The sequence below is a fragment of the Pelobates fuscus genome, chromosome 3 (assembly GCF_036172605.1).
Source record: "Pelobates fuscus isolate aPelFus1 chromosome 3, aPelFus1.pri, whole genome shotgun sequence".
NCBI classification, from domain to species: Eukaryota; Metazoa; Chordata; class Amphibia; order Anura; family Pelobatidae; genus Pelobates; species Pelobates fuscus.
Window position 1 is genome coordinate 220,877,561 of NC_086319.1, and position 25,095 is coordinate 220,902,655.

The following is a 25,095-nucleotide window of genomic DNA, read 5'->3' on the forward strand; positions in this document are numbered from 1 at the left end:
TGTAACAGGTTTTGAAAACACCTCATCTTGGCTACAATAATGAAGGGGTTTAGTTACAGTACATGATCATACATTGAATGGCCTGCGTAAATGTACCCAGGGCCGGACTGGCCTACCGGGAAATTTCCCGGTGGGCCGTCGGCACCTGGGGCCAGAGAGACATTTCGGTGACCTGCGGCCGCAGGGGAAGCTCTTCTGGCGGCCACTGGGGGAGCAGGCTGTTCTGTCTCTGCTCCCCCGCGCGCTAGAAAGAGACCAGGGCCGGAATATGACATCATATTCCGGCCCCGGTCTCATTAAGCTGCAAGGGAGCAGAGAAGAAGAGCTTCCCCTGCGGCCGCCATTCAAGTTCTCCCTGCGGCCGCCAGCACACATATCTGTCTGCCCACCCACACAGGTAGCAACAAGTATGTATGTCAGTGGGAGTGTGTGTGTGTGTGTCTGTCTGTGTCATGGTGTGTGTCTGTGTCATGGTGTGTGTTTGTCTGTGTCATGGTGTGTGTGTGTGTGTGTGTGTGTGTGTGTCTGTCTGTCTGTGTCGTGTGTGTGTATGTCACGGTGTGTCTGTATCATGGTGTGTGATGGTGTGTCTGTCATGGTGTGTGTGTCAGTCGTGGTGTCTGTGTGTGTTTTTAAAAAGTGTTTTACTCACCTTTTTTTTTTTTTTCCAATGTCGTGCTGGTCTCCCCTCGACTGGCCCTGCCTCTATGACTGAGATCATCAAGCTTGATGATCTCAGCCAATCCGCACTGACACAGGAAGCGCCTCTAGTGACCGTCTGAGTGTCTGTCACTAGAGGTGTCACTAGGAAGCAATGTAAACACTGCCTTTTCTCTGAAAAGTCAGTGTTTACATTCAAAAGCCTGCAGGGACAGGCTATAGACACCAGAACCACTACATTAAGCTGTGTGTGTGTGCGCCTGCTAGTGAGCTCGCTTGCTTGCATGTGTGTGTGTGCCTGCTAGTGAGTGAGCTTGTGTTTTTATGTCAATGAGCTTATGTATATTAGTGAAATTGTTTGTCTATGAGGCTGTGTATCAATGAGCTTGTGTGTGCCAGTGAGATTGTCTGTGTCTGCATGTTGTGAGTATGTTTACTGTATAATTAAATGTTTTACTCTGAAAGGACCAATATTTTATATTCGAAAAAGCAATATATATATATATATATATATATTACTCAATCATCTGGGGTGGCAAGACATAGCCTTACATATTACATGCGACAATATATGGCACAATGACTTATGGGGCTGGCATAGATTTTTTTTTCCAGGGCTGCTTTGTATCCCCAGTCCGGCCCTGAATGTACCCCATTTTGGAAGGTCCTACTTAACTAAACTAATGCCTTACTTGGGAACTTACTTCATCCACTTACTTGGGAAATCCTTCTTCCTTGGACTCTCTGCAAGGCAAGGTTAAATAGGGCCCTGGAATGAGGCACCTGTGACAGGGAGGAGTTCAAAAATGGGGTGTTGTCCTGTACTCCCAAATGTATCTACCTGACAACCCAGGCAGTGATTTAAACTGCCGATCAGGTTATGTGATCGCGATGTCATCACCAACACATGGCCCGGAAGGGCCGGATTTGCCAAAGGGGTACTGTCTGAGTTGTCAGGTAGTCCGCCTGACTAGTATCACCGTTCAAGGTAAACATGCAGGTCGTGGAGGCTTCTGATTGTTAAGAAGCAGTGTTTACATTGCTGGCAAGTAACACCTTTAGTGGCAGTCACTTAAACAGCCACTAGAGGTGCTTCCTAGTCCAGTGCTGCACCGACTTTCAGTATCTCCATGCACTGCACGTTCCCCAAAGAGATGCATTGATTCAGTGTTTTGCCGCGCTGTGCAATAGTCTTCCAATGGTTTCCTGTAGGAAAGCAATGGATTGGCTCAGATCATCAAGATCTGAGAAGAATCAATGACAGACTTGCTAACAATGAAAAAATAAATAGATAGCGAGAGAAAAAAGAGCTTTCACCAAAGTTGAAATGGTTGTAGGGTACTTAGGGCATAACCCAAAATAGACATAGAAAGGAAGACTGGAATGGGTTAATTAAAGAGTGAACCCAATATCCGTCCTAATACCCTTATGTGGGCTGCTCTGCCAGTAACAGGCGAAAGAGTGCCTTTTTTATTAGAGAGAAAAAAAAGAACTATAATTTTAATAAATCCCTAATTGGGTAAGAAGCAAAAAAAAAAGGGATAAATTAACAGTGTGAGTATAAAGTGCAAAAAAGGAAAAATAAATAGTTAAAATAGGACCAGCTGCTAGTGCTTAGATCAATGATATCCAAATAGTTAGCTATCCACGTAGATGGAAATACAGACTGAGACAGGTTTGATATAGTGTTGAAAAAAGGTTGCAACAAAATGCCGGTGTGAGTCAGAAACTGGTAGAAAGTGGATATTATCAAAGAGGTATAATAGTAAGATTTCTGAGTATATATGAAGTGGAGAACACCCTGCAAGTAGAGTTATAAGTAACTTACAATATGGGTATATCTGGTACAATGTATAAATTCAAAGAGATATACTTCTATGTACCTTAGGTGTAGAAAAATGAGTACATTTAGTGATGGCAAGGTTTAGGAATATTTGGGGAAGTACAAAGCAGCGTGCCCCAGATTTTTGTTATAGATCAATCGGGAAGTTAGCAATGAAAGTACACAGAGTAGCAGTAAATTACTCCCCGATTACAATATGCCAACAGTTCATAGTATCATAAGCTAGTTCATTTTTTTTACTGCAAGCCGTGAATATAGCTCGCTCGGTGGTATACAAGAATATTATTGCGCCTCTACAGATGTAGATAAACAAAATATGTTATAGTAGGAGCCTAGTATGCTATATAGACACCAAATTGGTCAGGAGCCATAAAAAGCAGCTGTAATGATAGGACTCCAGATAGGTGTCTAAACCGACAAGGGGAAAATCCCTCCCACAATATAGTGCTCCAAATACCAAGCGTAGCAGAAAGCTCTTGTATAATATCTAGAGCAGAGTACTGGTTCAAATAGATATTGGACGTATTTGCAGGATAATTCCTGCTCTAGCTTTTATAGTAACACTCAGCCACCTCAGGGAGAAGTGTTCAGTATTATGTAGCTTCAAGGCAATTTAAAATATTAGAAGTAATTTGTAAGTTTCTCCCTGTTCTGACTGTCTCAACCAGCCATCTCAAAGTAAACTGTCTAAGAAGATAGTTCTAAACTGAGCTAAGATATTAGCTGTATAGTTCTCAATTAGATTCCCCCAGTCAACCCATAGTTTCCTAAGAGAGATTGGGATAGAAAAACATCCAGCAGTAGTCCTAATCTAAAAGAATCCACAGTAGTGGGAACTAGCCCAACGCACGTTTCAGTGCTAGGATGCACCTTTGTTAAGAGCTCTATCCCAAACAAAAATTATTCTTGTGTGCAATTCTAAGTGGTCTCTGGAACAGGGAATTGGACAATATAACCAAAAAGTAATATTAATCGATGCATTACTTCCCATGCAGCAACATCCCTAAAAAACTAGCAGCTCCCCCTGCCCCCCTCCAAGGTAAGTTTGGGATGATGGTGCTGCCTTAAGAGACTCATTCCTACAGGTACAGCACGTGCAGATGGGTTTACGTAGATAACACTATTTATGCTGGATGAAAGGTACTGTAAATGTTTAAACTACATCTTTCTTTTTCAGAGGTGCAATAGAAGCATATACACAGTCTGTGAAAGCAAGAGAAGGCAAAGAGTTTGCTCCAGTTTATCCTATCATGGTCCAACTGCTCCAAAAAGCAACATCATCTGTGCAGTAGAAATTTCTACACCTGACAAAGAGTGAATCTAAAAGCCCTAGCAGTAATGTTTTTTGGATATGGTAAACGTAGACATTAAAATTCCCAATCTTATTTCTAATATATTTAATCAGGTATTTTTGTATCAATAAGGCTTAGGTTCTGACACATTCGATTTTTTTTTTTTTTTTTAAATGATCTCTGTATAATAAATTGTGCTTAGAAACCATTTGTGTTATTGATTATCTGAAATAATGAAACCATACCATCATTTGAACAAATTTATTTGAAATATACAAGTATATAATGTGCAAAAATTATAGGGGCAATATGATGACACATGTCAGACACATTGTTTTACAGCCGTGATTCTTGAATATTAGCACGAAGAGCCATGATTGCAGCAAGTCACAGCTATGCCACTGTAACAAAAATAATAAAAAATAAATGCATCTGTTCACTCTGACAGTTGCAGGAAAAAGTAAAGTGCGAGTGTTGCACCAGAGTTAAGTGCAAAGTCGTTCCCCTCCCCCTCCTCATCATAAATGACATTTTCTGTAGCAAAATAAAATTCTACCTGTAGCTTCTGCAGCCAACTAAATCACTAAACAGTTATGCTTTTCAATAACATTTGGAGGATTCTGTAATAGATTCCAGACTCCTGTTCACAAAGAAGCCAACGATCGACTTGCCATATAATGTAATGTAGCCGAGTGGTGCTGGATAGTCAGTTAGTGCATATGCACTTTGCATTAAAATGTCACGTCAGAAACTTACATATTCCGACGTCCAAATATAATTAAATCTGTGCAATACATATTAATAAGCAGTAGGGTCAATAAACAGCAGTTATATGGTCTATAAATTCCCCTTTTTACCTGTCTGTTTTTAAACAATGTTCTAATACACACCTCATTTTAGCACCACAGGATAACAAATTTCAAGCCTAGGTTACCAGATAATTTTCCAAAAATAAGGCAATTTGGTTTAAATATTGATATTTTGCATACTTAATGCTATATATATATATAATTTTTTTTTGTTTAAAAAAAAAAAAAAGAAAAAGAAAACCTTCACTCGTCATTCTCTTGACAATTATACCAATTATTGTATCATCACACAAATTCAAAAAGACATTGTGATGCCAGATTTTCTTCCTCCATCCAGATGTATAGCACATTCGACATAAAAAACTCAACACAAATATCTGTCAACATTCATGTTTAATGCTGTTGTGAACCCTGGGGGGAAAAAAAATAGAAAGCTAATTTACTAAACGAAAATAAAAAACATGTATATACATGTAAGTGTAAAAAGTAGAGAAAAGGGAAAAACACTCATTGTGATTTTTGTTGTTGTTGGTAAATATAGTAGCTGTATCCTAAGGCTGGCCAAATAATATCCATCAGCCCTTGTTGCTGAACTTTCAAAAAATAGCATTGCATTTCCTTTGTAAAAGTAATTTCATCATTCTAGACATAATAAATATAAAACGTATAAAGGGACATTCTAAGCACCATAACCACTACAGCCCTAACCTGATGCAGCATGATGGTACACTGTTAAACCCAGAGTATTGGTTAGGTGCACAGAGCACTCTGTAGTGGTTTATGTTTATGGTCCTTTAATTTAAATTCAAAGGCATTTTTCTCCAAAAATTCAGAAATGTTTTTAGTCTGGTTATTATGGCAAAAATGTCAATTAACCCCTTAAGGACTGGGCCAAATGTACACGTTTTGATCAAAATAAAACAAAACTTGGAATTTGACTATATGTCTGTTCAACCGTAATTCACCTCTTTCATATTAAGTGCACCCACATGTATTATACAGTGGGACCTCCGTTTACGAACGCCTCGGTTAACATCATTTTCGGTTTACAAATGAAAATCTATTGAAAATAATGCCTCGGTTTACAATTTTTTTCGCAATACAAAGAAAGTTTCCCCAGGATGCATTACGCCTGGGAGGTTTATAGCACCGCCTCCTGCACGCTGGAGCCTGTGGGTAGCACATGGCATCGAGTGTGGAAGTTTTGGAGGTGTTGGAGCGGCTTTTGGCTCATCAAGTTTTGGAGCCATTCTGGAAATTGTTTGCTATTGTTTTGGGACTTTTTGGTGCATTTCGCAAGCTGCGGAAAGGTAGAGAGATGAGCTTCGTTGTTTGCATGCCTTTTATTGTGTGTTCTGCATTGTGGGTTGGTTTCCATCCCAGCTCATTTTGACTTTTTTCTGACCTCCAGAACGGATTAATTGGTTTTCAATGCATTCCTATGGGAAACCGCGTTTCGGTTTACACATTTTTCGCAGTAAGAAACGTCCCAGAGAACGCATTAAATTTGTAAACCGAGGTCCCACTGTATATCATTTTATTCAGGGGAAACATGGCTTTCATTCAACATCAAATATTTAGCTATGAAACATAATTTAATATGAATAAAATATTAAAAAAAAGTGAGAAATTAAGAAATGTTTTTTGTTTAATTCTACATGACATTTTACTTGTGAATATCATAATAGTGTTTGCTTTTACTCCAATAAAATACACATATGGATTCAACAATGTCTCACGTGTAAAAGAGTACTCCAAATGTACAGGTTTTGGGAAGTTACAGGGTCAAATATAGCATGTTAAATTTGTCCGTTTTTTCAAGTTGAAATTCATCAGATTGGTTACGTTGCCTTTGAAACCGTATGGTAGCCCAGGAATGAGAATTACCCCCACGATGGCCTACCATTTGCAATAGTAGACAACCCAAGGTATTGCAAATGGGGTAAGTCCAGTCTTTTTTAGTAGCCACTTAGTCACAAACACTAGCCAAAGTTAGCGTTAATATTTGTGTGTGAAAAATTCAAAAAACTAATTTAAACGCCAATTTTGGCCAGTGTTTGTAACTAAGTGGCTACTAAAAAAGACTGGACATACCCCATTTGCAATACCTTGGGTTGTCTACTTTTGCAAATGGTATGCCAGCATGGGGGTAAAATATACCTAATTCATGGGCTACCATATGGTCTCAAAGGCAACATAATCTGGCAAATTTCAATGTGAAAAAAATGAAACACCCCCCCCCCCCCATAGTATTCTCCACCCCCTCCCATAGTGCCCCCCCCCCTTTCCATAGTGTGTCTCCCCCCTCCCATAGTGTCCCTCCTCCCATAGTGTCCCCTAGTGAGCTTTCCCTCTTGTCCCATAATTACTTACCTGTCTTGAAGCGTGGGCCGGCTTCACAGCGCGCACCGCGGTACTGGAACTTAAATTTCAGGTTCCGGTTTCCGGCGGGACTGAAAGGAAGTGTGCACACAATGTGCACACTTCCTTTCAGTCCCGCCAGAAACCGGAACCTGAAATTTAAGTTCCAGTACCGCGGTGCGCGCTGTGAAGCCGGCCCACGCTTCAAGACAGGTAAGTAAATATGGGATATCGGCGTATAACACGCACCCATGATTTTCCCCCTATTTTCAGGGAGAAAAAGTGCGTGTTATACGCCGATAAATACGGTATTTAATATAATTCTACGTGTATTTTTTTATATATTTATATATATATATATATATATATATATATTTAAAAATACACAGACTGTGTAAGTGTGTGTGTGTGTGTAATAGATCATATATATATATATATATATATGATCTAAGTATATAATATTTTATTTTAACCCCTTAAGGACCAAACTTCTGGAATAAAAGGGAATCATGACATGTCAGACATGTCATGTGTCCTTAAGGGGTTTTAAAACTTTATTTTACTTTAATACAGGCAGCAGGGGGACTACCTGTCATTCCAGGCACTCCCGCTGCTGGCACTGCTATGGACGGCTATTCTGTCCATGTGATAATGAGGTCCTCGCAAGGACCTCACAATCACATGGCCCAGGAGGGCTGGATCTGCAGCAGGGGGATTTCAGGTAAGTCCTGAAATTTGTAGTTTGTTATGTGTGTGGAGTGGTCTTTTAATGTCAAAATAGCAAAATTGGAAAAATTCTCAAAGTTAGCTATTCTTAGAGTTTGGCCACTCTGACTTTAAATTAGCAATTAATTTAGAATTATTCCTTTAGTAAAAAACCCTTTCAGTGATATTACCATAAAATACAGGTATAGATAACATATTTATATGTCATTACCATTAGAGTCAGAACACTGCAATAGTACATACAATCAGTGTCATGGAATGCAGAGATACTGAACAGAAGAAACCATTCAAGCATCCCAAGAGGATAGATTGTAAACATACCGAATTTGTTCTTTTCCTTTTCCAACAGTCAGGATTTAAACGTTTTTGTTCTTCAGCCAGAGCTTTAGCTTCTATCGTGTATATCCTCCTTTCCTCATTCTTCATTTTCTTCCATCGGTCACCAAGTATCACACTTATGGCTCTGCAAAGAGGCAGCACAATACAATAAAACACATTAACAAAGCTCATTTAATACATAGGTATTTTTTGTCAGAAATTGTTCCTAACTACGTATATATAGCAGTTATTCACTTATTACATGACATGATTTATACACCAGAACTGCATAAATAAGCTAAAGTTGTTTTGGTGACTATACCTGGGTCTACAACTTTCCTTTATCCAGGCAATTAGAAAAAAAAAAAAAAAACATCTGCATAAACAATTCTTAAATGAATCCTCAAACAACCACCATTAGAGTGCATATAGTTTTTCACCCTTTACCACTGATTGGCTGAACTTTGTTGCGATCATTGTGAGCATTCAGGTAAAAAATTTTTAAAGCATTAAATTCATACTTTGCATTTTCTTTTAACATAATGCAGGTCTTTATAAAGCTACAAGATCTACAATTCAGGTCCAACAGTAAAGCAGGACTGGTAATTAGATTTACAAACATATATTCCTGACACAATAGTCATGGTATGGGTGTTTAGGCGAATGGCCCTGCTCCGATTGCCCTGAAAAGGTGAATTTACACACCTTTTCGCTCATACCACACCCGACTTACCGCAGCTGTCCCCGCTTCCATGGCTGAGATCATTAATCTTGATGATCTCAGCAAATCCAATGCTTTCCCATATAAATGCATTGGGAGGCTATTACGCATGCATGGCAAAATACTGCAATTAGCACATTATCACAGAGAGAAATACAATCAATGCATCTCTATGGGGAGCATTCAGTTTCTTCATGTAGAGCATGAGACTGAGTGCAGCACTGGACTAGAAAGCACCTCTAGTCTGAGTGACTGCCACTAGAGGTGTTACTAGGCACCATTGTAAAACGGTAGTGTTTATATTGCTAAAACTTGCAAGGACAGGCTACAGACACCAGAACCATTACATTAATTTGTAGTGGTTCTAGTGGCTATAGTGTTCCTTTAAGTATAATCTATGCCAACTAAATCACTTGCAAATGACTGGATTAAAAGTATACTTACCTAAAGATTACATCTGCCTTACCATGGATGGCCAGTGGATAATGAAGAAGGTGGCTGTGCAGCCATCCACTCCAAATTACACTGACATATTAAAGGGACACTATAGACACCTGAACAACTTTAGCTTAATGAAGCAGTTTTAGTGTATAGAACGTGCCCCTGCAGCCTCACTGCTCAATCCTCATTTAGGAGTTAAATCCCTTTGTTTATGAACCCTAGTCACGCCTCCCTGCATGTGACTTGCACAGCCTTCCATAAACACTTCCTGTAAAGAGAGCCCTATTTAGGCTCTTTATTGTAAGTTCTGTTTAACCCCTTAACACCGCAGCCAAATGTACAAGTTGTGAACGAAACAAAACGTAAACAAAACCTGGCATTTGCGCTATATGTCTGTCCAACCGTAATTCACCTCTTTCATATTAAATGCACCCCCCTTATTATATATCATTTTATTCAGGGGAAACAGGGCTTTCATTTAATATCAAATATTTAGCTATGAAACATAATTTAATATGAAAAAAATGGGAGAAAATAAGATTTTTTTTTAATTTTTTTCGTTCTACATGACATTTTAACTGTCAATGTCATAATACTGTTTGCTTTTACTGCAATAAAATACACATATTTGTATTCAGCAAAGTCTCACGTGTAAAACAGTACCCCCTATGTACAGGTTTTATGGTGTTTTGGGAAGTTACAGGGTCAAATATAGCGTGTTACATTTGAAATTGAAATTCGCCAGATTGGTTACGTTGCCTTTGAGACTGTATAGTAGCCCAGGAAATAAATTTACACCCATAATGGCATGCCATTTGCAATAGTAGACGACCCAAGGTATTGCAAATAAGCGATGTCCAGTCTTTTTTAGTAGCCATTTGGTCACAAACACTGGCCAAAGTTAGCGTTCGTATTTGTTTGTGTGTGAAAAATGCAAAAACCGCCAATTTTGGCCAGTGTTTGTGACTAAGTGGCTACTAAAAAAGACTGGACATACCCCATTTGCAATACCTTTGGTTGTCTACTATTGCAAATGGTATGCCATCATAGGGGTAATTTTCATTCTTGGGCTACCATAGGGTCATAAAGGCAACGTAAGCAATCTGGCGAATTTTAATGTGAAAAAAATTATACACAAGCCTTATATTTGACGCTGTAATTTTTGAAAACACCATAAAACCTGTACATGAGGGGTACTGTTGTACTCAGGAGACTTCGCTGAACACAAATATTTGTGTTTCAAAACAGTAAAAGGTATTGCAGCAATAATATTGTCCCTGTAAGTGCAGTTTGTGCGTGAAAAATGCAAAAAACTTCACTTTTACTGGCGATATCATGGTTGTAATACATTTTACTGTTTTGAAACACTAATATTTGTGTCCAGCGAAGTCTCCCGAGTAAAACAGTACCCCCCATGTACAGGTTTTATGGTGTCTTGGAAAGTTATAGGGTTAAATATAGTGCTAGCAAATTAAATTCCCTATACTTTCGGCATGGGTGGTCAGGCAGGTCCCGCTAATTATAATTAATTAGGATACCTAATTATGTAAAATTATTACATAAATATATGTGTAGAATTAATATATGTATATATATACACATATGTGTATATATATATTTTTTTTTTCTTTTAATATTTTTATTTATATATAGGTATATATATAGTGATATATACGTATATATTTATGTATATAGATATATATTATTTTGTTCTACGTGTATTTTGATATAAATATATATATATTAATATCACAATACAGTTAGAACGAAATAAAACACATCTATATATTTTTTAATATTATTTTTAATTTTTTTTTATTTTATTTTTTTTTACGTATTTACATATTTTTTTATATATTATTTATAAATATATATATATATATATATAACAATAATTATATATATATTTAATCAGTATCAGTCTACGTGTAATTTGATATTAATATATATATATATAATTATATATATATTAATATTAAAATACACCTAGACGGTGTATGTGTGTGTATGTATATGTGTATATATATATACTTGGATCATATATATATAATATATATATATGATCTAAGTATAAATTTTTTTTTTTACACTTATTTAACATTTATTTTATTTGATTTCAGCCAGCAGGGGGACCAACTGTCATTACAGTTGGTCCCCCTGCTGGCATTGCTGCAGCCAGCTATACCGGCCATGTGATTGTGAGGTCCTCGCAAGGACCTCACTCTCACATGACCGGGAGGGACCGGAGGAGGAAGATGTGCCGCGGGGGGGCTCCCTGGGAGTCCCCCCAACCGCGATCGCCGGCGTGGGACCGCCGGCGACCGGGTAAGTTACTAAAAACCGGAGGGCGTACTATTACGCCCTGCGGCGTTTAGAGCCGCTTTTAAAAGGACGTAATAATAGTTAATTAAGATTTTCTCACCCCCTGCTATGTTAATAGCTTGCTAGACCCTGCAAGAGCCTCCTGTATGTGATTAAAGTTCAATTTAGAGATTGAGATACGATTGTTTAAGGTAAATTACATCTGTTTGAAAGTGAAACCAGTTTTTTTTTCATGCAGGCTCTGTCAATCATAGCCAGGGGAGCTGTGGCTAGGGCTGCATAAAGAGAAACAAAGTGATTTAACTCCTAAATGACAGTGAATTGAGCAGTGAAATTGCAGGGGAATGATCTATACACTAAAACGGCTTTATTTAGCTAAAGTAATTTAGGTGACTATAGTGTTCCTTTAAGAACGTCACATGGAAGAATTTGCTGGATTACAGTTCTAAACAGCAATAGAAGTGGCCACTTTTGTAGCTTTTCCTCTGCAGATAAGCTGGCCTTCCAGGCACAGACAGTACATTTAACATTATGCCTACACATTTATTATCCATGTGATTAGCAGAGGATATAAATGAAGCCGCCAGTAATGGAAAATGAAACTATAAGAGTTTGTCTGGAAACCAAATTAATCTGTTCCTATTTCGTCCCTTCCCTAAAATCATCACAGCCTCAGTACCATTAGGTCCAGGCTGTGGTGATGTTGAGAGTGTGAGATGAATCCTGGCTGTCATTGCTTGTGCTCATCTGAAAGCATTACTATAATATACCCTTCTCAGAAGACCCCACATAAATATAAAACATGGAGCAGGATTGTAGTTTTCATAGAGGCTCAGGTTAAATACCGTACTTTGCAATGATCTTTTAACAGTGGTGCTTATGTTTAAAAATTGATATACAGGTGTTCTTTACTTTAGACATTGTACCATGATCTTTTTTTGTTAACTGAAATCCATACTACTGTAAGTGCTTTACCGTTTGACCGCTTCGATGAGTACAATCACATTCTATCGGACAAACTATTTCACCTAGAACCATTGACAGTTTTCAAAATCAGTATACCAGTAGATTAGATCCTGGAAATTCTATTGTAACAATTTTCAATGCATTACTTGATCTAAAGTCAAATCAGTTGCTAACCTGAATTTAGTGAGATCACACAATGCATTATTAGTTTACAAATAAAATAAAAAAATAAGCTAAATAAAAATGCAGGAGGGGGACTGTTTGGACTAAATCTCAATGTGCAGGGTGTTATCATTTGTGGCTAAAACCACAAATGGTTTTATTTTATACATTGTTATAGGAGTACCCCATGATACCAATATGCAGGTTTATTTATTTTTTTAGGGGGAGGGAGGGAAGAGTGGGAGAGGGAGAGGGGTCAGATATTATGCTGGCCAACTTGGAATTGGCTATTATTTTTTATTTGGCTGATCATTTTTTTCAACGAATTTGGTTCAAGTGGTATTTTAGGTGTGTAAAATATTAACTGGGACATGTACTTCATATTTCAAAATAAACTTGTGAATAGTATAATAACAGTAGGAAACATGAACAGTAATGTATGGAGGAGAATCAATTTACCCTGTTGTCCTATTGCAGTATCGCATTCTATACACTTTCTCTTAAAATATCACAAATCTAAATTGAGATTCCAAATATATATGTTCATTTTAACAAGTAACCATTTTAGCTGGTATCAACTAACGATTATTGCCTTTAACATTTCTTACGATATGAAGTCAAGTTCCATTACCGGTTATCTTTTCCTGGATACATCTGAGTGTATTCAACTCTATACTTTTTGGCAAAAAGCATGAAGGCATTCATTGGTCTTTTGCACTTGTTTGGGGAGGTGGCAATCACAGAGTTTGCAGTCCCTGAGCTGTGGCTCCTGCCAGTTTTGTTAAATAATGTAGAGTAGGAAGTTTGTGAAGATCTTGGAGACGTACAGTCCTTGCTATATTCAGATCTCTCCGAATCTGGACTGCTCGCCCCTCCGTTGGATAAGGAAGCGCGGCGCTGACGTGCCATACTACTTAACACATAAACTGCAGAAGAGTCCATTGGGGTGAAGTCATAACTAGAAACAAAAGCACAGCTAATGAGTACTAACAAGGCAAACCTGTCATACTGCAATGTGTAACAACCTCAGCTTTAACAGTAATAAGCAGCTTGCTCACCGACATAGAATAACGCTACTTGAAACATGTGAGCCATTGAGAATAAGAAAATTAGTGGTGAAAGTTATGCATTTTAAAAGTAAAATTAGCTTGTAAAGGAATGGAACTCGAAATTAATGGGCAATTTATAAATGTTTTACTACGATTTCACAGAGCAATTATTAAGTTGTGAAGAATAAATTGTGGATCATTAACCACCAAATGGTGCCAGTCCTCCTTGCATATGATAAAATCAGAAAAATAAAATAAAAATGATTATAAGTCATACCACGCACTATTTAAAAAAAATAATAATAAAAAAAAAGCTTAGTTGCAGAGTTGTATTTGGAACTTATTTTTTTAATTTAATAATTCTGATATCAATGGGCATCTCCCATTTATCATACCCACTACAGCCTACTGTCACAATGCAGATATGGGTGAAACAGTTTGAGAAAATAAATAAATGAGAAAAAAACAACACAATTGACTCCCTAAAGCCAATTCACCTCTGCCACCAGCAGGGCCGGCCTTAGGCATTTGGGCGCCCTGTGCAAAAAATCTTCACAGCGCCCCCCCTTCCCGCCCCCCCCCACTCCTTACCCCTTCCCACACACCCTGTCACACACACACACACACACACACACACAGGCAGTCACACACACACACGCGCAGACAGTCACACACACACGCGCAGACAGTCACACACACACGCGCAGACAGTCTCACACACACACACACACACAGGCAAACAGACACACACAGGCAGACAGCCACACACACACACAGTCAGACACACACACTCACTCACTAACAGACAAACACACTCACAGACACACACTAACAGACACAGACACACACTAACATACACACACACACTAACATACAGACACACACTAACAGACACAGACACACACTAACATACACACACACACACACACTAACAGACACACAGTAACATACACACAGACACACACTAACATACACACACACACACACACTAACATACACACACACACACACACACACACACACTAACAGACACACACTAACATACACACTCACAGACACACACTAACATACACACACACACACACACACTAACAGACACACACTAACATACACACTCACAGACACACACTAACATACACACACTAACATACACACACACACACACACACTAACATACACACACACTAACATACACACACACACACTAACAGACACACACACTCACCCACATTAACACATTTTTTAACATTTATTTAGACCCCCCCCAGCCTCCTTACCTTTGGGAATGCTGGGGGGGGGTCTCTTCCTCCCTGGTGGTCCAGTGGCTGCTGGGCTGGGCGGGCGGCTGGCGAGGGAGCACTTCCTCTGAGCTGTATGCTCAGCTCCCTCGCACACTGCAGAGTGAGGCTGGGAGCCGGAATATGACGTCATATTCCGGCTCCCAGCCTCACTCTGCGGCGCGCGAGGGAGCTGAGCATACAGCTCAGAGGAAGTGCTCCCTCGCCAGCCGCCCGCCAGCGCCGCCCGACCGCCCAGCAGCCAGGCATGTCTGTTAGCCGCAAGGCTAACAAGACATTTGCCTTGGGCATTTGGGGGCGGCTTTTTTTGCCGCCCCCTGGAAAATGCCGCCCAAGGCAAATGTCTTGTTAGCATTGCGGCTAACAGACATGCCGTGTGAGCTATGCGGCCTCAGGGCGCCCCCTGCACCATGGCGCCCTGTGCGGCCGCACAGCTCGCACACCCCTAAGGCCGGCCCTGGCCACCAGGGTAAACCATTCAGCAGGAAAAAAACATTCAGCAGGCTGCTTTAAAAAAAAAAAAGAAAGAAAGAAAGAAAGAAAAAGGGTGGGGTTGGGGTAGGGGTGGGGGGTGAGGTGGAGGAGGGTAGTGAAATTTAGGTAGGGGAATTGGCATTTTGAGTAATGAGCAAATAGAGGGTCAAAATAAATCCAGTCCCTGTTCTGAAGACTGATAGGGCCAGGCAATCTCTTTTTAACTTACTTGAGGATGGTCTGGTCCCAAAATGAAAATAATATAACCTGGTGGCCAAAGGTCACCAAGCCACTGTCACCTTCCTAGTATAACATATATCTTACCTATCCTCCCTCGTAATCATTAGATAGGACAAGTAGGTTTACCCAAGTTTTAAAAAAACAAACAGAAGGTAAATAAAATGATTTATTTCTCTTTAACATCTTGATTCTAGTCTTTATCTTCGGCCTAATAAAATGGGCCCAAAAAAAAATAAAAATTATAAGAAAATGTAAAAACAAATAAACCTGAATGCTAAAAATAGTAAAAGAGATAAAAAAAAAAAATAAGTCAGGCGGCTGAAGAGTTTCAAAATGAAAATCTTTTACTGATTTGCCTGTGCTAAAGAATGATGCTTGAAACACGATTTAGACTGCCCTTCTTTACTGTATTATCTTTACTTCTGAAAGGCCATTACATACAGTTTCTGTAAAGGACTATTTTCAGTACATGTCTCAGCTACATCGCTAAAATCCAAGACACAATCTCATGATCACCAGGCATTTTTAACATTCCTACTCAATATACTAATGTATGCGGTAAGTAATTAGGAGAATACAACAAAAGATTATTATGGGGATATTGTATATATATATTATTATAAAGGGGATATTTTATTTTGTGGTAGTGGGAAACTGTATGCACTGTGCCCACCTCATCTCACTAAAATGGGTTTACTGTCTGGAGATCATTAGCAACACCCTTCCTCAGTGTTAAGCCATTTCTGAATGGTTCAACACTAAGCAAAGCTCCTCCCTCTCCTCTGTGCTGTTGGGCTACTGAAGAGCATTAGCCCGAGCAGCAATGCTTGTATAACTTGATATGATTAGAAGGAATAGTGTAATGTCTGCCTCAACCATACCTCCAGTGGGTGCCAGCTGTTGTTGGCAGTGACCCTCACATAATTAAACTGCTGAAAAACACTAAGTACTAAAATCACTATAAATTATTGTAGTGGTTCTAGTACAAAGAGACCGTGCCTGCAGCATCAGCAATGCAAGCACTGCTTTTCCTAAAGGTTAGTTTTTACATTAGTCCCAAGACCACCTCTAGCAGCTCTCACTGCAATTTTTGCAGGACCGATGTTCAATGTCTTAATGCAGCGTGTGCATGAGCCTCATAAAGATGAATTGAGCTAATGCATCTCTATAAGGAGATGCTGTGCGGTAGTTACCGTTCATACTCACAAACCCCCCAATGTTTCCTTAATGCAAAGCATTATATTGGCTGACATCATCTGTCATTATGATCTCAGCCAAAAATGAGCAGCAGTGAGATTTATTTTACTATTTGGGGGAAGGAGAACACAAATATAATCTAAATATTTCAGAAAACACTAACACTCTAGGAATACATGTTTTTTTCTATTAACACTCAATGGAGGGACATTGCCACTGGAATCGACACTCTAGAACTTATTCAAACAGATGTAAAAGTTTGATTCAAGAGTGTCTCTTTAACTATGGCAGGATGAAAAAATGGCCCATAACACTTTTGAATAAAGACATTGTCATTTTAGACAAGAAGACATTCTCTATTGATTAGTCTTTTCAAGGATTATTGGGGGGGAAACTCATGTAAAGTAAACACACAAAAAGCAAGTGTCATTTTGTGTCTTTTTTTTTTTTTTTAAATGTAATTTGAAAAATATTAAGCATGATAAACAATAAGTGTTGCTAGTCATTGCAGGTGTAAAACAATATAATCTCATGTAGACATCCCATAATTAACATGTGGTACTCATGCAATCAAAATCACAAAATTAAGTTCTTCACAAAAGCAATAAAGTTATCTGGTATAAGAACTTAAAAATGTATGAACCTATAGGGGGCATTCCAGGACGTGAGTATATGTTAATTATAGACTAATGAAAAGTCTCACTGCATTAACTGTCTCATTTAATGTAAATTACCCCCCTGTCATACTGTAAAGGGCTGCGGAATTAGTTGGCACTATACAAATATCAATAATAATAACTTGCATAACTATGGGACAGACCTGAAACAGTGCTTAACCCCTTAAGACCGCAGCCAAATGTACAAGTTGTGATCCCAAAAAATCGTAAACAAAACCTGGCATTTGCGCTATATGTCTGTCCAACCGTAATTCACCTCTTTCATATTAAATGCACCTACACTTACTATATATCATTTTATTCAGGGGAAACGGGGCTTTCGTTTAACATCAAATATTTAGGTATGGAACATAATTTAATATGAAAAAAATATTTAAAAAATGGGAGAAAATAAGAATTGTTTAAAAAAAAATTTAGTTCTACGTGACATTTTAACTGTGAATGTCAAAATACTGTTTGCTTTTACTGCAATACAATTCACATATTTGTATTTGGCGATGTCTCACGTGTAAAACAATACCCCCTATGTACAGGTTTTATGGTGTTTTGGGAAGTTACAGGGTCAAATATAGTGTGTTACACATTTCAGTTTTTTCACATTGAAATTCGCCATATTGGTTACGTTGCCTTTGAGACCATATGGTAGCCCAGAAATAAGAATTACCCCCATGATGGCATACCATTTGCAAAAGTAGACAACCCAAGGTATTGCAAATGGAGTATGTCCAGTCTTTTTTATTAGCCACTTGGTCACAAACACTGGCCAAAGTTAGTGTTGAAAATGCAAAAAACTAATTTGAACGCAAATTTTGGCCAGTGTTTGTGACGAAGTGGCTACTAAAAAAAACTGAACATACCCTATTTGCAATACCCTGGGTTGTCTACTATTGCAAATGGTATGCCATCATGGGGATAATTTTCATTCCTGGGCTACCATACGGTCTCAAAGGCAACCTGGCGAATTTTAATGTGAAAAAACTGAAACGCAAACCTTATATTTGACTCTGTAACTTTTGAAAACACCATAAAACCTGTACATGAGGGGTACTGTTATACTCAGGAGACTTCGCTGAACACAAATATTAGTGTTTCAAAACAGTAAAACGTATCACAACAATATCGTCAGTGTAAGTGCCATTTGTGTGTGAAAAATGCAAAAAATGTCACGGTCACTGACGATATCGTCGTTGTAATATATTTTACTGTTTTGAAACACTAATATTTGTGTTCAGCGAAGTCTTCTGAGTAAAACAGTACCCCCCATGTACAAGTTTTATGGTGTCTTGGAAAGTTATAGGGTTAAATATAGTGCTAGAAAATTTAATTCCCTGAACTTTCGGCCTGGGTTGTCAAGCAAGTCCTGCAAATTGTAATTAACCCCTTCCCGCCGTTACGACGTACCATGCCGTCACGCATGAAATGGGCTTTAAAGCCGTTGCGACGGCATGGTACGCCGTAACGGCTTGCAGCCCCAGGAGGTGAGTTGTACTTACCTCCGCCGCGATCCTCTTCTGGAGGGCTGCCTGACAGCCCAGGCAGCCCCCCTCCGGCAAATGAGGCCCCCGGGGGCCATGTGATCGCTCTCAAAGAGCGATCACATGGCCCCCTATAGCTGGCTGTGGATCTGCCAGCAGGGGGACTGTTTGAAATATCAGACAGTCCCCCTGCTGGTAGGAGGTGTAAAAAAAATAAAATAAACATGTTTAAAAATAAATTAAATATATATATATATATATATATATATATATATATATATATAGGTGTGTGTGTGTGTAACGTCATACAAAGTGTATTTTAATATTAATATAAGTACATATATTAATATTAAAATACACTTATATATATAATAGATGTACATATATATATTATATATAAATACGTATAATTAAAATAATAAATAAATAAAATAATAAAATAAATAAATAAAATATTGAAACAAAATTTTATATAAATTATATATGCATATGTAATTTCATTCTAACTGTATTTTGTTAATATATATATATATATATGTAACAAAATACACTTGACATTCTATATATATATATATATATATATATATATATATATATATATATATATATATATATATATATATATATATATATATATATATACACACACACACATTATTATACACGTAGAATTTAAATACATATAAATGCATATATATTAAAATTCTACGTGTATATTTAAATAATCTTTTAACGTAATTATGTGATTTGATTAATTAAAATTTGATTTGACATGCCTGACAACACAGGGAGAAAATGCAGTTAATTTAATTCGCAAGCACTATATTTGACCCTGTAACTCTCCAAGACACCATAAAACCTGTACATAGGGGGTACTGTTTTACTCGGGAGACTTCGCTGAACTCAAATATTAGTGTTTCAAACTGGTAAATTGTATTACAACGATGATATTTTAAGTAAAAGTGACGTTTTTCGCATTTTTTACAAGCGAACTGCACTTTTATGGTCTGTATTATTGTTGTAATATGTTTTACTGTTTTAAAACACTAATATTTGTGTTTAGTGAAGTCTCCCGAGAATAACAGTACCCCCCATGTACAGGTTTTATGGTGTTTTGGAAAGTTAGAGAGTTACATATAAGGCTTGCATTTCATTTTTTTCACATTGAAATTTGCCAGATTGGTTATGTTGCCTTTGAGAGCGTATGGTAGCCCAGGAATGAGAATTACCCCCATGATGGCATACCATTTGCAAAAGTAGACAACCCGAGGTATTGCAAGTGGGGTATGTCCAGTATTTCTTAGTAGCCACTTAGTCACAAACACTGGCCAAATATTAGTTTTTTTGCTTTTTTCACACAAAAACAAATATGAACGCTAACTTTGGCCAGTGTTTGTGACTAAGTGGCTACTAAAAAAGACTAAACATACCCCAGTTTCAATACCTTGGCTTGTCTACTTTTTCAAATGCTATGCCATTATGGGGGTAATTCTCATTCCTGGGCTACCACACCGTCTCAAAGGTAACATTACTAATCTGGAAAATTTCAATTTGAAAATGGAATGTTCTATATTTGACCCTGTAACTTTCCAAAACACCATAAAACCTGTTAATGGGGGGTACTGTTGTACTCGTGAGACATCGCTGATTACAAATATGTGCATTTTTTTGCAGTAAAATCTAACAGTGTTATGACATTCACAGTTAAAATGTCAGACAGAAATGCAAATTTAAAAAAAATCTTATTTTCTCAATTTTTTTTTAATTTTATTCATAATAAATTATGTTCCATATATGAATAGTTAATGATAGATTAAAGCCCTGTTTCTCCTGAACAAAATGATATATAATAAGTGTGGGTGCATATAATTTGAAAGAGGGGAACTACGGGTGAAGACATATAGCGCAAATTCCAGTTTTTGTTTACGTTTTGTTTTGATCAGAACGTGCACTATTGACTCCGTCCTGAAGGGGTTAATAAAATGACCTATGTAAAATTATTACATAAATATATACGTAGAATTACTATATATATATATATATATATATATATATATAGAGATATATATATATATATATATATATTTCGTTCTACATGTATTTTGATATCAATATATATATATTAATATATTATATATATATTAATTTTAAAATACAGTTAGAACGAAATTACGCATGTTTATATATTTTGTATCTAATTTTTTTTACATATTTATATATTTATTTTTTATTATATATAAATATATATAATGAAAATAATATATATTTAATCAATATCATTGTATGTGTATTTTTATATTAATATATATATATATATATATAATTATGTATATATTAATATTAAAATACACGTAGACAGTGTATGTATATTTATGTGTATATATATATATATATATAATAAATATATATATGATCTAAGTATATATAATCTTATTTTTACACTGTTTTAACATTTATTTAATTTTTTTCAGACAGCAGGGGGAGTACCTGTCATTACAGGCACTCCCCCTGCTGGCATTGACATGGGGGTCTTTGCAAGGACCTCGCGATCACATGGCCCTGGGGGCCATAGAGGACAGAGGGGCTCCCATTTAAGTCCCCCATACTGCGATCGTCTTAAGGGGTTAAAGGGAAACTGTAGTGCCAGGAAAACAGTTTTTTTTAATATATATATATATATATATATATATATATATATATATATATATGGCATATAAACCCCTCATGTCCACCTCTGCTCCTCCCTCGCTCTCGTATCAGGATTTCTCCATAGGAAACCATTATTCATGCATAGCGTGAGGACATCCAGCTTAACGATCTGGAAGTCCCTCTAGTGACTGTCTCAACAAGAGGAGGGGGTAACACAAAAAGGTAATTATTGCAGTTTATAAAAAAACTGCAATAATTACTGGTTCAGGGTGCTGGGACACTGCACCCAGAACACTTCAATGAGCTGAAATCTAAACTGAAACATTTAGGCTAGAATACAGCTTTGGATTATGTTTCCAAAAAAGCTATTTTAGTTGTTATCTTTTATGGTGATTGGTCTTGTTAAGCAATGGCCTAGAACAGAATCCATTTTGCTGTGATAAACAGTTACATATAGTAAAATATGTGTGAGCTGTATGTATGTGCATGCATTGTTTCTTAAAGTAGTTTTGTCTAGCTCTCAACGTTAGACCTAGTGCATAGATTTCAGGGAAATCTGCAAGCACTCCATTAAAGGACCACTATAGGCACCCAGACCACTTCAGCTTAATGAGGTGGTCTGGGTGCCAGGTCCATCTAGGATTAACCCTTTTTTCTATAAACATAGCAGTTTCACAGAAACTGCTATGTTTATATTTGGGTTAATCCAGCCTCTAGTGGCTGTCTCATTGAAAAATCACAGTGAGAAGACGCCAGCGTCCATAGGAAAGCATTGTAAATGCTTTCCTATGAGACTGGCTGAATGCACGCGCGTCTCTTGCCGCGCATGCACATTCAGCCGGAGAGGAGGAGGAGAGCTCCCCGCCCGGCGCTTGAGAAAGAGGTAAGTTTAACCCCTTCCTCTCCATCCAGCCCGGCGGGAGGGGGGCCCTCAGGGCACTATAGTGCCAGGAAAACGAGTGTTTTCCTGGCACTATAGTGGTCCTTTAACAGTACTTTAACATAAACAAGGTAAAACGTGTGACCCCTTCTGTACTCTATATAAAAAAAATATATAATACATTTTGCTTCAAAAATAAGAAACGCAAATGGTATAAATTGAAGTACATCCATTTACAAAATGAAATGGGGTTAGGGTGGAATAATTTGTATTGATATAACAATTCTACTACTTCTGTAGCTTCCCTCCAAACATCAACAGTTACCTTTTAAATGTATCAAAAACACCGGAATCATCAAAATTTATGGCATCTGGGTGTCCAGGAGGTAGACATATATCACCAACATGGATTTCACAACAGGGAATGCCATGCTGAACCACAGTTAGGCTTGGGTGAAAAGATGACCAACCTGCAAATCATGAACAATTTGGTAAGATCCAGAATTACATTACACAATCTGACAGAAACATGGCTGAGCACCTTTTAGTGTATGTCCATTACACTTCCAAGCTGTAGTTTTAAATTAATTAGAGCAGTGTTCATGCACTCTCTTGTGTGTATACACTGGCATGCACTCATGGAAATGGTACACCTGTTTAAGTGAGTTTATGTAGAGAAACCATACATGTGAAGTAGACATTCTAGGAGCATTAGTTTGTGTTCTTTTCTAAAAGTGGTGCAAACAATTCAGTCTCATTGCAAGAAATTTGGCGTTTATAAAGGATGTCTTACAACAACCACACAACCTCTGCCCAACACAGATTTTAAGATGTTGGCCTAGCCCTTTTGCCAAGAAACATAACTATTTATTAGCCCACCTTATAGTAGCAGCTAATTCCGGGATACCTACCCTACAAGAATGTATGTATCAAGTTGAACTTACTAAGTTTATGGCAGAAATTAATTGGTCAGCCACTGGCGACAGACATAAATACACTAAATTATAGCAACTGTGGGTTACTTTGATTCCCTCCTATTAATGTATATTTGTTCACAGAAAGCAGATTCCTTGATTAATTTCCTTATTGGTAAACTATATATTTTATTTTTTATTCTGCTTAGTCGTCGTTCATTCTACTTTGCATAGCAATGCTATTGTAGAGCAATGAATTAATCGACTGTATTTACAAGTTTTCTTTTTTTCTTTTAAGTTCTCTTTTTTAATTTCATGATTTACAGTGGCTAGAAAATGCCACTTTTAGTAATTTCTAATTGTGATGCTGATTGTTTCCTGTTCTCACACTGGTTTCCTTGTCCAAGATATGTAATCACATGTTCATTTTGTAATTGTCATCATTTATACATTCTATTTGAATTCTACAACATTTTCAGTACATCTATCAGTTCTTTACATTTTGAAAATAAACATAAGTTTTGTAAATATGTGAAAGTGGTAGTCACTAATGGAATGTGCCTGTCTATTTCATTGGTTTCCATGGTGACTGTCCCCACTTTTAGTACTCGAGTCTAGACCAGTTTTTAGAACAGAACACACTGATAATTATCCACCCTAATTTCAAACACTGTATTCACCACACCAGAGTTTACATGTTACAGTAGAAATTCAGTGTCCTTAAATGTACTGTTCATTCACAAAGCTTTCAGTAGAGTCCCTACTGGAAAAGGTAGGCTTTTTACATTTCTCTTTCCCTCAAATGCAACTACCAATCAAGGCACACAAAGTTTGTCTCAGCAAGTTTAGCTTGTGTTGCCCAACAAATAACACCCTCCAGGTTTACTAAGTCTAGCTTAAAGTTACATTCTAAGCCGCCTAATCACTTCTTAATTAAGTGGTTTTGGTTTGTAGACTCTGTCCTTTTAGTGTGACAGTTTACATTTTACAGAAAACATGCCTTTAGAAGCTGTCAGAGTGACTTACCAGTCGTCCTAGTGAAGACTTTAAACTATTTAAAAATGTTAATGCTCTCAGAAGGAGCACCTTCTGTCAATAAAATGCAACGCACGCAGTGTATTTGCTGTGGCAGGATACAGTAGTACTGATAGGTGTGCAGCATGTTTTATAGCCTATTTAACACATCACCTTAACAAAAAAGCAAAAAAGATAGAGCAAATCTATAAATTCAATTAGCAGCTTGAATGCTCTTTCGACACAAAAGGTTAATGCATACACAATATATCATGCACTCATTTACAATACCTTTGTTTTTAACATAAAAGGGATGGTCCAGTCTGCACTCTACTGTGAGCAAGCCATCTTCTGTTGTACCAGGGTCAAAAGTAAGTTGCAGGACCGATTCTCCATATGAGACACTCTCTTCATGGGAGATCAGCTTCAAACCATCAGCACCATAACCCTAAAATATAAGATAATTTAAACACCACAGGGATCACAAAAAAGTATGTTCTAGTGGTTTATAGGACTACTGCCAATTCCTGGATTTTTAATATTGGGTTTATTTATCCTCTGTATTTAAACAAGTATGTGTTTAAGAGGTCTGAAAAGAAAAGAAAAA

The 25,095-nt window shown here is 37.5% G+C and overlaps 2 protein-coding genes across 2 annotated transcripts in view; one reads left to right on the forward strand and one right to left on the reverse strand.

Annotated features, from left to right (window-relative positions):
• The window catches only part of COG5 (component of oligomeric golgi complex 5), a 498,415-nt gene extending 494,480 nt beyond the window's left edge, over nucleotides 1-3,935 (forward strand). Inside the window, exon 22 of the mRNA XM_063448101.1 lies at nucleotides 3,681-3,935. Coding sequence (XP_063304171.1) covers nucleotides 3,681-3,795 — 115 coding nt within the window. The 3' untranslated portion in view covers nucleotides 3,796-3,935. The remainder of the gene's footprint in view (nucleotides 1-3,680) is intronic.
• Nucleotides 3,936-4,042: 107 nt separating this feature from the next.
• HBP1 (HMG-box transcription factor 1) overlaps nucleotides 4,043-25,095 on the reverse strand; it is a 48,085-nt gene continuing 27,032 nt past the window's right edge. The window contains exons 7-11 of the mRNA XM_063448093.1: nucleotides 24,780-24,936; nucleotides 22,886-23,030; nucleotides 13,253-13,579; nucleotides 8,013-8,154; nucleotides 4,043-5,015 (exon numbers count right to left, since the gene is read on the reverse strand). Coding sequence (XP_063304163.1) covers nucleotides 4,998-5,015; nucleotides 8,013-8,154; nucleotides 13,253-13,579; nucleotides 22,886-23,030; nucleotides 24,780-24,936 — 789 coding nt within the window. The 3' untranslated portion in view covers nucleotides 4,043-4,997. The remainder of the gene's footprint in view (nucleotides 5,016-8,012; nucleotides 8,155-13,252; nucleotides 13,580-22,885; nucleotides 23,031-24,779; nucleotides 24,937-25,095) is intronic.